At 40.4% G+C, this 14,919-nt stretch overlaps 1 protein-coding gene across 2 annotated transcripts in view; it reads left to right on the top strand.

Moving 5' to 3' along the window:
- RERE (arginine-glutamic acid dipeptide repeats) overlaps positions 1 to 14,919 on the top strand; it is a 384,373-nt gene that overhangs the window by 166,370 nt on the left and 203,084 nt on the right. For both annotated transcript variants that reach the window (XM_033115937.1, XM_033115938.1), the window contains exon 3: positions 10,120 to 10,190. In XM_033115937.1, the coding sequence (XP_032971828.1) occupies positions 10,120 to 10,190 (71 nt within the window). The remainder of the gene's footprint in view (positions 1 to 10,119; positions 10,191 to 14,919) is intronic.

Here is a 14,919-nt window from a genome sequence, read left to right as displayed (position 1 = left end):
AAAATCAAACCCATATAGAAGTGGGAAAGAGGGGGAGGCCCACTGGTGCCAGTAGACACCACCAAGCTGCCCTTCCAGGCAGAATGCTGGTCAGTTTGCAGGAGGAGAAGTTACTGCTCCTTATTCCTGCTTGAAAACCTTGTGGGTGGAGTCCTACTGGGCATTTTACTTAGCTGTGAAGTCTCTTCAGGGAGGCAGTTGTGGACTTGCTTCTGCCTATTTCGTCCGGCTGCAGGGGTTGCTTCTTAATCCCACTGGAAGGCAATCGTGTATGCTCTCTAGTCATGGTATTTAGATCAAAAGTTCTGTTCCATGTTTTATATTTGCTAGAGTAGGGTCATCTGTTCCTTCTTAACTCCTTATTTTAAAAAATTAGAATTTTTTTTCCAAATCATTGTTCTGGGTGTCACTTTGTTTATGAATGTAGTTTAACTATTGCCCCATTTAAAAATTTGTGTACAATGGCCAGAAATGCTGAGTGGTGGATCGGTAAATTCTTGCTGCAGTCAGAGGTTTTGTTACTCCATGAGTGCGGCCTCCATTCCCATCCTGTCTCGTGGCCCATCTCCTACTCCACCTCCAGCCAGCACATTTGCCTACAGGCGGATAATAGGAAGGGTAGGACGAGCAGGGCCTCCTCTTCTCAGGGCTCAGTTTCCAGAAGTTGCACTACTGCGTCTGTTCATATGCCACGATCAGAATTAGGCCCATGACCAAACTGTACTACTAATGAGGGAGGCAGGGATATGTGGTCTTTCTTCTGAGGGGCCAGAGGCCCTGCTAAACGTCAGCTGTTCTGTTAGGAGGGCAAAAGGGGAGATTGAATATTATGCTCAGCTAGCAGTCTCTGTTACAGAGACTGAAAAACAAGTACAATTAAAATTATCGAAGACATAATTATTTGTTTCTATATTTAGCTCTGATATTATTAAATGGTGAACTTGTCAAGGGAAGGACAATATTTTTATTCACCTCACTATCTCCAGCACTTAACTGGCACATAGGTGGTATGCGTAAGTCTGCATGTGAATGTTTTATGAATTTATGATTCTGCTCCATATAGAAAAATTTATCTTCATTTTTTTAGTTTTAATGTAATCTTGGCAAGATTTGCCTGTTACCATTTCAGTTAAAATGGAGAAGTCCTTGTATTTTTCACCCAAAGTTCTAAGTTATTTTGTCTCAGCAGATGTTCAAAGCATGATTTTTCCAAGGTACAAATTATAAAAAGCAAAATTCTCATCCAGTGTTATAGTGGCCCAGAGCAACTGCACTCATTTCTTGAAGTGTGTTGACTATAGTTTCATACAGAAAGCATCCAGAACTTCTTATGGCCCAAACAATAAACAAAATCTCTGATCTCATTTTAGAAATCAAGAGGCATTTGGATACTCTAAATACTGCTACCTTGCTCAGATCTTTGCTAATTTTGATTATAAAAGGTGGGTGGCAGATTTCCAGAGAAGATGTCACCTCCCGCCATACTTTTTAGCCTGAAAATGATGTATATGTTACAAACAAAATTGCTGCATGTAGAATCCTAAGGAGATAGATAATTGGAAATTGTTATGTAAGTAGAATATTTTTTTTCCCAAATACCTGTTGAATACTTACAAAATGACATTTATAATTCATAGTTGGCTGAAGATCTTGAATGAAAATCCGAGGTCTCAATATTTATCCAGTCATTTGAAAGTGACTAGATATTTTTAATTATTCTTATAATATCTTTAGTCTTTGACTTTTAATTTTAAAAGAAATACCTGACCAAATAACAATTACTACAACAACAAAAACCCAAATGAAAACAATGATTTAAGGAGGGCTAGAAGGAAGAGATAGGAGTAGAATAAGAGTCAGGGAACAGGTTTCATTTGCCTTTAGAAGTTTATATAAATCAAAGCAAACGATTAAATTTGAGGCCCAATGAAAGTGTAATAGACTTTGAATAAGCTAGTAGAATTTAATGAGGTACATTAGATGCCAGCTATAGTATTAGTAGCATTTTATTAATCAGCTGATACCATTGATGACATAAGAGCATCATCTTCTATGTCTATAACTATGTGCAAGGTATTTTGTGGAGGTGAGGTAGGGCAAGAAATAAAAATAGGCAGGATTCTAATCCTCGGTCTTTCATTTAATGGGGAGAAATACCACTCAGCAAGTGACTTTATATGTTAGTAGCAGGCCGTGGGGGTAAATACCAGCTGGAGGCGACGTCGGTGACATTGGGAAGACAGGACCACAGAAACTGTGATTTGCGGCTTGGAGGTTCAGCAGACTTGCAGTCGGACCAAGTCGAGTTAGATCACCCTAACAGGGGCAGCAGCCTGAGGAAGTTCTGGAACGGGGCATGACTGGAATGTGGTTGTAGGAGAATCAGACCCAGCTGAGCAGATGCAGAGTATCAAGCTGACAAAAGGAATGAAAGGGAAGCTTGTGGTTTTCCTTTACTTTCTTGTTTTTGTGTGAATTGTAATCTGTCAGCCTATGACCCTGGCTGGTGTTTATAGTTTTGGGGTGGCGAATTCTGGATGCTTTCCTTATTATTATTTGGGTCTTGATTTGATAATTTTCTCTCAAGGTTCTTTTTGCGTGCCTTTTTCTCCTTTAAGCGTCTCTTATACAGCTGTGTGGATGCTTAGGTGAAAGACTAATCACTGAAGAAGGAAAAAAATCACTCATGGGATTGTTGTGTTGTCTGTTAAATAAAACTCAGCAGTAAATTTCTGTTAAACAGAATATCAGTCTCAGAAGTAATTCAGTACGGTATTTATTACAATGTGCTGTGTGCCTTGATTGTATATCTAAATCCATATGGTACGTTTAGCCTACTTTTTAATAAATTTCACTTAATGTTTACATTGTGACTGATTTGAAATATATAAAAATATATAATGTATTATAGTAAGTAATAAAATACATATATGTATATAAGGCAGAAAGTTTTAATCTTTAGTTTTGCTAGCTTAAAAAATCCATAATAATTGAGCATCTTTCTATTCAGACTGATAATTAACTTTCATTTTCCCTGCCTTTAGTTATAATTTAAGTCCTAACTCTTTCTGGAAAGTTGGTAGTAAATATTTGAATGAGAAAAATATTAAATGAATATACACATTAGTCTTAATAAGCAAGGCTTACACGATGTGGATGCCTGAAAATACAAAAAAGTAATTGGAGTGGACATTTTGTAGCTTGATGCTTGAATTGTGGAACAGTTGCTTTTACAAAATTGAGAACTACAGACTACAATTAACTGTCATTAATTTCGTTGAATAGAAATATGTTCCATTTACTGTACAATCAGGAGCCAGGCTTGAATGAATTTAAATAGATGAAATCTAAATTATACTGACAGTCCATTAAACAGTAGCAGAAAACCCGTAAAGAAAATGGATTCACTATGATACCAGTTTATAATAAAATCATTTGCCAAATAAGAATTATAGCCAGGCATTGTGAATTCTCCTGTGTATTTTCAGCGAGCACTGCAAATGGGTTGAACCATTTATTGTGAAGCCCAGGCTCTCGGGGCATTGTTTTATGAAAAAGAGCCAGCAGTGTTGCTTGAAATCCGCTCTGCAGGATGTGACACCAGAAGATCAGACTAACAATTTGTCGTCAGCCATGTGGGGAGAGGAGAATCTGCACTCCAGCCTACCTGTCACTGGTTATTTTTTCCTGTGAATACTGTGTTTCTAGAAGAGTTCTCCTTCCCTCCTCATTGCTTTCCTCAATGCACACGTTTCTGCCGTGTTCCAGTTATAATCTTTGTGTTAGGCACTCGTCAGCGTTTCCGTTAGCAATCCCCCTCTACTTAACAGGGTTTTGTAGCAGAATAGGATTCACTGAACTGAGGGTGGGGTTGTTACCACCTCCTCAAGCATCAGACAGTCGTCCAGTGGGGCAGCAAGAGTGACAGCAGCCTCAAATTCCGCGCTCTGATGTCTGATGCCCTAAAACATTCGCTTCATAGGGCAGGTGGCCATCACTGGTTTTTAAAATAGATGGCCCGCTGCCCTCCGAGTCCCTCTGGTTTCTTACGGCACATAAGCTCTGTACAAACACAGTCGTTAGAACTCGGAGACCCACATCACTTAATGGAGTTCGCATGTCAAGCTGCTTGGAATCTGTTTCATAATAGAGATTCAATATGATTTACAAGAAGAGCTTTTTAAGGAACCTTTTCAGAATAAAATGTGATGAGGGTGTAATGCAAGTGTCAAGCCATGGCTAATATTTAGCATATCAGTAGAACTAATAAGATTGCTGCTGCTGGCAGGGTGATCTTGCCTTTTCGTGTTTTACAGAGTTTTCAAGTCCATGTAGCATATGATCGATTTGGTAAGGGGTGCTGCCGCGCAGTTATTCCAAAGAATCGGCATCACTTCTTAAAGTTAAAAGAGAGTCGTTTTGGATCAGTCTTCAAGCTTTTGATGCATTGGAAGATTTTCTAACTTCTACAGGAGAAAAGAGAAATGTAGGAAATTGAAACGAAAATTTAAACAATCCCTTTGTTTGTTATGACCTGCTCACCCCCCCCACACACACACAGTTGGTTTTTCCCATAATTTAATTCCCTGCTAGCATAATAATTCCGTTAGCAATGAGGATAAAGACAGATCAGTGTTTGCTAGAAGAATATAATGTTCTGTTTTTAGACAAAAGCCTGTGTAAGCTTTGTAGGATTAGTTGGGAATCTGTAGATATTTGAATACATGGGATTTAATTTTCATGAAGTTTAAAAAGGAAGAAATCAAGGATATATGTTACCTGACATCCTTTTCCCACTGAGTTTAGAATCTTTAAGATGTTACCAACCAATTTTGGTGACAGTTTTTGGGGTCAAAACACAAGATAAGGGTAAGGACAGAGATTTCACTTACTGAGTTTCTGTTTTCCCAATTTTTGTTTCTTTTTCCCTTTTAAATTCTCCACTATTCCTAGACAATGTGAGTATCCCTTCCCACAAAAGAAACTAGCAGAAAACTAAAAGTGGGCTGTCCTGCAACTGAATTATTTCTTAAAGAAGTGTTTGTTTGAAAACGGCATTCTTTATGTTCGTTTCCATAGAGCTTGGCGCCTTTCTTGTCAGGAGCTCATGTAACCTCTTTCTGTTTTTACATTTGTGTTCAGTTCATTTGTTCCCCATAGAGCTTTTGAGTGGGTACCATGTAGAAGGTAGTATATCGTTGTTTGAGGTGAGGGATGGCGATGGGAAACCTGAGACGAGAGGCTGTTCGAGGCCCTGCAGCATGTGTGGGCTGGAATGTGGAATCCGGATTTCAGTGTTGTTTCTCGCATGTGCACGTACATGCATACACTCCCTTTTTCTATGCTGGGAATTTGGAAACATCTGTATTAACTAGTGAGATACCTGTGAGTTTCTATTCTGCAATGTGAGACCAACCTGCTGTTACCTTACTGAATGGCTCTGTGTGGAAGGTGGGGGTATCCTGTGTGAGAGAAACGGAAAGCGGAAGAGCCAGAGCCGTCCTGACGGTCAAGCTCACGTCCACCACTGTGCCACCCAGCTGGCACAAAACATGTTTGTGAGAAAGCCTTTGTTCATACATGCTCTTTACAAGCAGTAGAAGGTTTTCGATTGGAAATTATATTAGGGCGGCACTGTCAAGCTTTGCAAAGGGATAAGAAGGTATTTCAAAGGTTAATAGGCAGAATCACATTAATTGGGGAGGGAAATTCTTTAAGGGACCGAGCACTGGCTGAGCATCGCCTGAGCACAGCTTTAACACTGGCTCACGGCGCTGCTGCTTGCTCAATTAGTGAGTAAAGGAAATGTCCACCGTGCTCTGTGAGAGCCTGTCAGGAAAGATACTGACAGGTTCTTTGTGTTTCAGGATGACAAACTGCCTGATGCCTCAGGCTGTGCTTTTCACCCTTGAGACGACCCTGCTCTTGTTCTATTTACATAAACCTGCTGATTTGCTGAGGGTTGAAAAAGCAAAAGGGCTTTCTTTGCTTTGAGGATCTGCCTTCCTGCCCCAGCTTAGCAAATGCTCTGTTGTTTGCAGATGGCACAATAGCGTCTTGGACACAAAGCTGTGTTGAGGTTTGTGAGAAACAGCCAGAAACACCCTTGTTCAGTATCATTGTCCAAATCATGGCTACGGGGTTTGAGGTCACTTAATTGTGGGGTCCGTTCCCAGGCACAGGCTAGGTGTTGGAGAATAAGTCTTAACCTAGACCCTTGGTTGCATTTCCAGACACCCGTGTAAAGAACACATTAGCTATCGTGTGTTGTTTGAAATGACTGAAGTCGATGGTTATTAGCCTCACTTATCTTTCTGGCCCATTTCAGGCTTGCTGATTTTAAAATTAAATGTGTGTATCTGTGTGTGTGTGTGCGTGTGTGTGCGTGCGCGCGTACACACACACACACACATTTGCCCTGCAGCAGCTGTTTGCTCAATCTGGTAAATATGCATTTTCATATGGGTAATTTTGAAAATGTGCATTATGCACTTAATGGATCGTGTCAGCTTTGCTCAGTTCTTTCACAACTGCTACCTTCTGATTTAAAAAGAGCCCTTCCTTCCTTCCTTCCTTCCTTCCTTCCTTCCTTCCTTCCTTCCTTCTTTCCTTCCGTCCTTCCTTCCTTCCTTCCTGGTGTCTGCAGTGCTTATGTTGGTCATGGGGATTTTCAGGTTGGGGATCATTGATCCAGCTGACGGAAACCAGCCTCAGACAATCCATGCCCTCATACACTGCATGAGAATTCGTGGCAAATAATTTTGGCTTTAAGAGATTACTGAGCATATGTTCCAACTGAGATTTTTAACATGGCTCTTGACTGAATGGCCTCATCTTTCCAAACAAACCACTTTATTTTGGCCCAACTATAGGTTTGTATGGAAAGTTATTTTCTTAAATAGCTGCTTAATTAATGAGAGAAGAGGGAAATACTTCTTATGAGGATTTTTTTTGCCTTAATTTGAAAATTACTAAGAGTAATAAGTAGTTTTTTGTGTGTGTGAGACTTAAATTCCAAATTGTTTCTTAGAACATATTCTATTTTAATTGGATCACCCTAATTTTTATGGGTTATAGAGAAAAGTTTGACTCTACAGTAATTTTCATGCTTTTATTTTTAAAGTGAATTAGAAAATTTTTTCCTCATTTCTATGGCAAGTTTGACATGACGTGAAAATTTTCAGTTCATATTACCAGATATTAGCCATTCTGTGTTTTACTACTATTTATGTAAAATAAAACTCAAGTTTTGTCACTTACTTTTGAACTGGGTCATTGACTTTTTCAAAATACCGATAGAGATCCTTTGGTCACAGTGGCCTGTTTTACAGGTTGCCAGCTTTGTGCATTGGAGTCTCAGATGTGAATGTATAGCTTTGGCTCAATTTGGATTGCCAGGGTTCCTTTTTAAACAAAAGAGAGGTGATTTTTTATCTAGTAATGAGGCATTAATAAGTAAATGTGTTACTTCTATGTCAGGTTTAAGGATCTGCTCTCTTGGTCTGCTCTATGCCTTTTTCCCTCATGGCAGCGTTTCTCACGCTTCCAGTACGACTGCAGGGAAGTGTTTAGGCAAAGGGATGTCAGCGGTCCTTGACAGACGTGCGTATCCCCGTCTTCCCTGCTCTAACAGTTACATCTGGGTGTATTTACAGGTAATCATTTTCCTGAATGGAGCTTTGCAGTGAGAAATGAAAGAATATAGAGTCTCTTTTTTTTTTTTTTCTGGAAAGCTTTTTTATATACTACAAGTTAATAGCTGCTTTATGTTTCAGTAAGAGAGTTGGTAGTGATAATGATTCTATTGATTATGAAAAGTACATATAAAGCTTTTCTTTATGTACAAAGAACAAAGTTGCACAGAGTCCTCACTACCTAAGCATCTGTCGTTTACTTCAGTTTTGTCTGGTTTTACCAACATCAGTCCTTGGTGGGTGCACAGAACACAGAAGGGAATAAATTTCTCTAAGCTCAAAAGACAGTAATATGGACAGTGCAGACCATCTGATGGCCAAATAACTGAACGAACAGGGAATGTGAAATGGCCATTTTAGGTAAAAGAAAGGAGATGTTGCCATTTCTTTACAGAGGCATTGTGAGAATTGACTGCGGCTGGAGGTAACTCATAAGGTTGCAGGCGCTGATGGAACGAAGGAGTAGAGAGGTTTGGCTTGGACAGAGGTAGGGGAGTTGGTGTTTCTTTTGGAGAATGCAGCCTAGGAGAGGATGAGATGTGGTGTGGGACCAGACCATTATTGAATGCAGCAAATTTTTTTGTCACGTGCTTTTTGTCATGTGTGCTTTAAGAATGTGGATGTCATTAGTTAGGAAGTGGAAGTGACCTATTAATTTCGAAGTCAGTGAATAGTAGCTAGGTATGACAGTGTTATATGTGAGATATAGAAAACGCTGCTTTCTGTTTAGCAGGTGATAGGAGGAAGAGGGCAGTAGACTGATGCGTGTGCAGGTTGAGTGCGATGAGTAAATAATTGATATCCAGAAGTTTGAAATACTGGCAGTTCGGTGCAGTAGGGCCTGGAACTCAGAACTCAAGAACCTTTGGTTGTCCCAAAATTGTGCAAGTTGGAGCTACAGTTTTTATTTAGGAATAGCTTTCTCTTGTTACTCGAACACCAGATTAGGGGTAGGAAGAGAGATATCTAGCACAGTGGAAGCGTTTTCCTATTTCTTAAGGCGATTCGCAGGTTAAATGGATGTTGCCTGAATGTTGAACAGAGTCATTTAGCATCCTGGACTCTGGAAGAGATAAAAAGTTTAGGCAACAGTCAAGATACAGAGATTGAATCTCTGTTGTTGAGTCTGAGTGGAGAAATCAGCTGGGAAATTCTGGATGCCTAAATGATGGCTTTCAGATTACTTCTTTTGTGGAATGACTTCGGGCTACAAAAATCCTGATGTCTTTCAGAAAGTTTCTTGGAAGGAAGTGCCCTTGAGTGAGTGGGGGCTTTTTTCATCATCTACCTCTAAGTGGGTCTGCTAGCCCCACTGGGCTGTCCACTGCACAGATGGCTCCAAATCTCTGCTCCTTCACGTTTTCTTGGCTCTTAATATGTAGAAATGAGGCAGCAGAGGAATCTGCCTGCTTTCTCAAGCACCTGAGTTATTCTAAGACATATTCATTATGAAAGGTCACGAAGAAAGATAAAACAAATGACTTTTGAAATGTGGGCATTATGGTCACTCTCTAGAAAATTTGATTGACTGTAGGTGCCTTTACAGTCAAGTAAATAATACATTACTTTCCTGTCCTAAACTTTATAATGATCTTGGGTTGGAATGTGGAGTGTTTACATCCCTTTATAGCCACCACTTCCCTTCAAATAGTTGCTTTGTTTTTAAAACAGTGTATCTTGACCTGCCGCTTTGAAAAACAACCCTTTACATTCCAGCTATTGAGAGCATCAAACACAATTGCCCAGACGGCCTTGTCAAATGTAATGGAAGAAAGCGCTCTTCTTCCCTGAGGAAAATGTAATTTGGTTTACTTCATTCCATCTCTGATTGGCTGCCTTGGTTTTCTTTCCAATTAGAAAATAAAATGTGTTTAGGTTAAAATTGAATAACAAGTTACCCACAAGAGATTAGGTTAGTTTTCTTTCTCTTTCTTGGTTTAGGTGAAAAGGTCATTGTAATAGCATGTTCACGTTAGCCTTATTTATATTTCACTTATTTCCTCACAAAATAGTTATTGAAAATAAAGTAGCACTTGGCAAAGCCATTTTTCTTTGTGAAAACACGGGAGCCTCTGTCTGAATAAAATATTCAGGGTTTTGTCTACGTGCGTGGATTCCCGCCTCATAGTACCCTTATCTGCATATGGATAATCCCATAGGTGTCCCTCCTCCCCCTCCTTCAGGGACCCTGAAAACAATAATTTGAGGCTTTATCAAGTTTTTTAAATGATCAGAAAAGTGTCAAAAAGAACCGAAGGCCTGCTTTCTTTTAGTTTGAAGTTATTTGTAATTTAATACCACCTTTGAGAAAATATTTTCTCTAAAATGTATGTGCTTTATTTATTTATGCAGTGGCTTTATGGGCCCTGTCTTTGTTCCCTTAAAAGTAAATGCCATTGTTTTAAATTTTCTTTTTCTTTTAAAGACTGTGTGTATATCGAGAGTCGGAGGCCAAACACACCGTATTTCATCTGTAGCATTCAAGACTTCAAACTGGTAAGCATTTTTTAATGTGCTGTCGATTCTGCTCGGGGCCTTCCCTTGTTCCAGTTCAGCTGGCTGTCTCTTGCTTGCTTCTCCATCATATTGACTTGATGACCACTTCACCTTTGCCATGCCAGCTGCCTGGTGGCTGTAGCACTCAGGAAGGCAGTCACCAGTTTTATCTTTTCAGTTTTGTTAACACTTAGTGTTATAAAGCTCAGACTGTGAACGATGTTGACGAAGTTTTCATTCCCTTAGTAGCTGTTTGGACAACAATTTCAGGATTCCCTTGAGTTTCTGAAGTAGTTTGTTTCTTCTCAGCTGTAGTGAAGAGCCTAAAGAAAAATAAAGTTGGCATTTGCTGAGTTGGGGAAAAAAAAAAGAATGTCAATGGGCCAGACTACTTTTTGGTGGTGACTCTAATTTACTAAAGTATTGTAGTGAGTGTGGAGTGTATGTGCCTTGAACCTTTTTTGGGGGTCCCCAGGTTGGAGAAGGAAGTCTGGCTCAGAGGTGGTACAGCTGCAGGACTTTCTCACTGGAAACCTCCCAGGTCCGTCAGTGTGGGTGTCGCCTGCTACCAACTCTTGGTTTTAGACGAGCAGTTCCCACACTTGGGGCTTTGGATCCCTGGATATCTGAGAGATTTTGCAAAGGTCTGCAAATAAATGTTCTCAATCTTAAGTAAAAAATATTATCTCACTTTTCATGTTTGTACAACCACTTTGCAAATGTATTCATATGCTGCTGTGATTTTTTAAAAATGACTTATTTAACGATAATACACAGTTAAGAATCACTGTTTATTACGTAGTTTCCCCAAACAATTGGTAAGTGAAATACTATTGAATTACTGTTATTTGGGGAGCTTTTGAAACATTTAGATCTTAAAAAGGGATCCTTGTCCTTGAAGGTTGTGAACACATAGTAGGAAATCCTAATTCTTTAGCTTTGTAGAGATACTTCTCAGTATCTGTGAATGCCCTTATTTCCCAAACTCTTTGTAACTGACAATATTTGTGTTCTGACACACATTGTATGTGATATTTCCGTCTAAAGAAAAGTGACGTAGTCTGAAGAGATCTTTAACTCTGCATCTTCTTTGTTGCTTTTTATCATTTTAAGGACCCCAGATATCCAATTAGTATGTTCCAATTTAGCTAGTTAAAAAATTGCATGTCATTTATTTTTCTTCATTAAAAAATTACTGCATAAGTAATACATGCTTACTGTTTTAAAAGAAAGTCAAATGTGCCATTTACTTCCAAGATGTATTCTTGGTAAGCTGCTTTCAACTTCCCTGATTGTTTTGCAAGGTGGACTTGTCTTTTAATCTTGTAAATCAAATGCTTTTTATTCAGGTTTTTATGTCGACATGACATTCTACCATTTTTAGAGGTGTTTGCTATTTATGTGTTTCCTTCCAAAGATTTTTTTACAGATGCTGGATTAACATCTGAAAATCGGGGCGGCAGCCTTGTGTCCTGGAGTTTTCTTTTGCTAGTGGCTGCTGCTCTTGCTCTTCCCCCGTCACTGTCTTTGTGTGATTTTTACCAAAATGCAATACTCATGCACCATGGAAGAGATATAGCTGTGAAATAAAATGGCAAGGGTTTTCCTTTTACCTGTTAGAATGGAAGCCCCTTTTGTACAGTTTTTGCACGTTAGCCGGTGCTTTCCTGTTTGAACAGTGTCGCTTATGAAATGCTGATTACAATGTGATAGTTGCTGATCGGGGCAGAGGTTCCTGCTGAGTTACAGTAATTGCTCAGGGTATTAACAGCAATAAAAGCTGAAGCTTCTGTTGTCAGTATTGGTCTAGTATGACATTAAAGCTGTCTGCAAAAACAGTGTGGGAAGCAGGGTGCATTATGGTTAGATACCTTTTTCTGAATCACACACTCTGCTGTGTCTCATGTTTTTGTGTGAATTTTGTATTCAGCACATACTCGTAGTTGTGTAAGAATAACAGATAATGAAATATTTGCTTCTGGAAAGAATGTAGTTATTGTCTGGATACCTACTCTCTTCTTCCTTCGTTCTCAATACTACTTATGAAAAGGTAACCTACCTAATAGATGAGAATAATCATAGATTTTTTTTTTTCTTCAGCTTACCCAAGCTATAAGGGGAAAAGATGAACAGAAAGAAATACGCTTTTTTTCTCTGCAAGACTTTAAAAAGAAGACATTGGAATTGGTTTTGCCCACAGGAAATACCATGCATGGCAAGTGGAGCAATGGAAAACAAAAACCCCAATAGCTTTGAAATGTTGGTTATTTATGAATGTTTTCTTTTTAGCTGTTTTTTCTTTTTTTTAGTTTGGGGTTGTAACTGAGAGATGTATTTCTTTGTACCATAAATTAGAATTAATCCTTCTGCTCTGGTGAGTTTGTGAGTATAAGGTGTATTGTGGCGCTGTAAAAACTGGGGGAATGCCCTTTATGGTACATGTTAAGGAAGAGTAAGTGTTAAAACACAGCAGAGACCAAGAGATTGAGAAGTGGGTGTAAGGAGACAACTACGACAAGTCACTAGCACAGTGCCAGCTAATTGAACTGTAAATCCTGGATAACATTTCATGAACTAGTTTGGATTTTACGTGGGGACCTGGTTGTCTTCTAGGCTGCGCTACTATGTCCCATAGAATCTGAGTCCGTGATAGGGAACACAGCTGCCTCTGTGACCAGGTTTATACCTGTTGTCCTGGCAAACTGTTCCCCAGTGTCCCCTTTCACTCTCAGAGGTGCCCCTGTTTGGATGAGAGGCCATATATATGGTCACCTTGCCTAAGGGGATGGGATCCATGGCTTCCGCTTTATTAACATTTAACCATCAAAACACTTATGGCCTCGCCACCCTCCATTGGTGGATCTTCTTAGAGCCCATACTTTCATAGGGTGGGTGAAAGCTGTGATGGTGCCGAGTAACTGAGTTCCTAACAGAACTCGGAGGTTTGTGGAAGTCGCATTTTCAAGGGAAGTGAATTAATTATGTGTTTTATTGGGAAGCTTTCATTCGCTGAGGAAATGTTCATTGGACTGGGCTTATTTACAAACCCAGAGACAGTGACAGAAGTACCTATGGAATGAGTTGTCAAACGCAGGGGCTCAGGAGAGCAATAGAGGGAAGGTGGAAGGAATTATGGGTCGTGTCTGCTTAGGAGCAGGAAGAAAGAGCGATCATCAATTCAATGGGGCAGGTTTGCACCCTAGGCTTTGGAGCTAAATAAGGCAGTTGGCAAAATCTTTAGCTCTTTGAAAGAATAGTAATGTGGGATGGCAATCTGTGATCTTTGTGGCCTAGCTTGAGAAGATTAACTGAGAGACTGAGGTAGTTAGCAGAGGGGGCAAAGCTGCAGGGACGAATCAAGAATTGTCTCAGTGCGGAGAGGGTGGGGGCAGGCAGACGGGTCATAGGCAGCGGCAGGGTGAGGCCTAGGGCCGGAAGCCAGGGCGCGCAGGGCACGGGAGCGGCTGTGCGGAGAGTACACTCACCCCTCCGTGGGCTCTCCCAACGCTTCTTCCCACCGGATTCTTAGATTGCCTTGTTTCCTCTCAGTAGGGGCCTCTTCTTGGGCCAGCTTGAGCCGATCTCCAGTAATTGTAACTGAAAGAGCCCAGAGTAACATCTTCAATCCTTCCTCCTGTGCTCCTAGTGTTTCTAGATCACTCTGTGACTTAGTTTGCACTGAGAGTCTTGTTTTTGAATGAGTCGGCCTCACCAACAAGCATTATATCCCAGAGTGCAATTGAGAAGGTTTTGGGTTGTCATCAGTGCCTTTGATAGGCGTTTGCTGAAAGCCTACTGTGTCTTCTGTGTGGGCGCAGCGCCGTGCTGAGACAGGGGAAGGTAAGCTGCAGCTCTGTCCCTCGGTGACCTCAGGTTCTCAGGCCAGACGGCTGTGGCTCAGTGCGTCTGTCCTCCCTGGAGAACACTGCATGGGACTGATGTGGACGAAGCCATCACTTTTTGTCCCAAAGGAAAGATTCCTTTTTTGCTTTTACTGAAAAACAATAAAATTCCATTTTTACAGGAATCCAGGCTTTAAGCATAATAGGGTCATAACTTGCTGTCTGGAAATAGTCATGGATTCCGAGAGTGCTTCACCAGAAGATGGTTGAGATGAGTAGTTTTCGTGCAGTTTAACTCCGGAGTCCCTCGTCTGGCCCTAATAGTCGTAGTTCATGCCGAATTCACAAATAAGGGACTGACGCTGTTCCTTTAACATTCTACATGGGAATGTGGTGTGGATTCCTAATGAATTTTTGTCACTCACGCAATGGAAAAAAGTATGATTTTGGTTTTCTAGAGTTTTATAATTACCGATTCTTCAGCTGTTGTATGAAATGAATTTTCAGATAGGATAGATAATTATCACAACTATTATTTTGAGCAAATACCATTGATTGATTTTGGCTCTTATTTGGAAAGTTGTCATTAAAATTATACCTGGCCTAGAGATTCCTTGGAGTTGGTGATAGGTCATTAGGGACATTGCGGTGTTTTCAGTGGACTGGTTGGCTCGCCGTGTTCTGACTCTGCATGGCTGAGTGTGCGCCGTGTCATTTAGGTCCTGACAGCGTGCATTCTGAGTGCGAATGCAGAGTAGCTAAGGGTGCATACCACTAGTTACCTTGGAGAAGGCACATGTCCATTACTGCTGTGAGTGCGGGCCCGGATCATTCGAGATTTAGTACTGTGCCTCTCTTTGTTTCATTGCCAAATGTGAGCAGCTGGG

The sequence above is a fragment of the Rhinolophus ferrumequinum genome, chromosome 9, assembly GCF_004115265.2.
Source record: "Rhinolophus ferrumequinum isolate MPI-CBG mRhiFer1 chromosome 9, mRhiFer1_v1.p, whole genome shotgun sequence".
In the NCBI taxonomy this organism is placed as follows: Eukaryota; Metazoa; Chordata; class Mammalia; order Chiroptera; family Rhinolophidae; genus Rhinolophus; species Rhinolophus ferrumequinum.
Note: the sequence above shows the minus strand (reverse complement) of the source record. Positions and strands in the feature narration are given on the sequence as shown.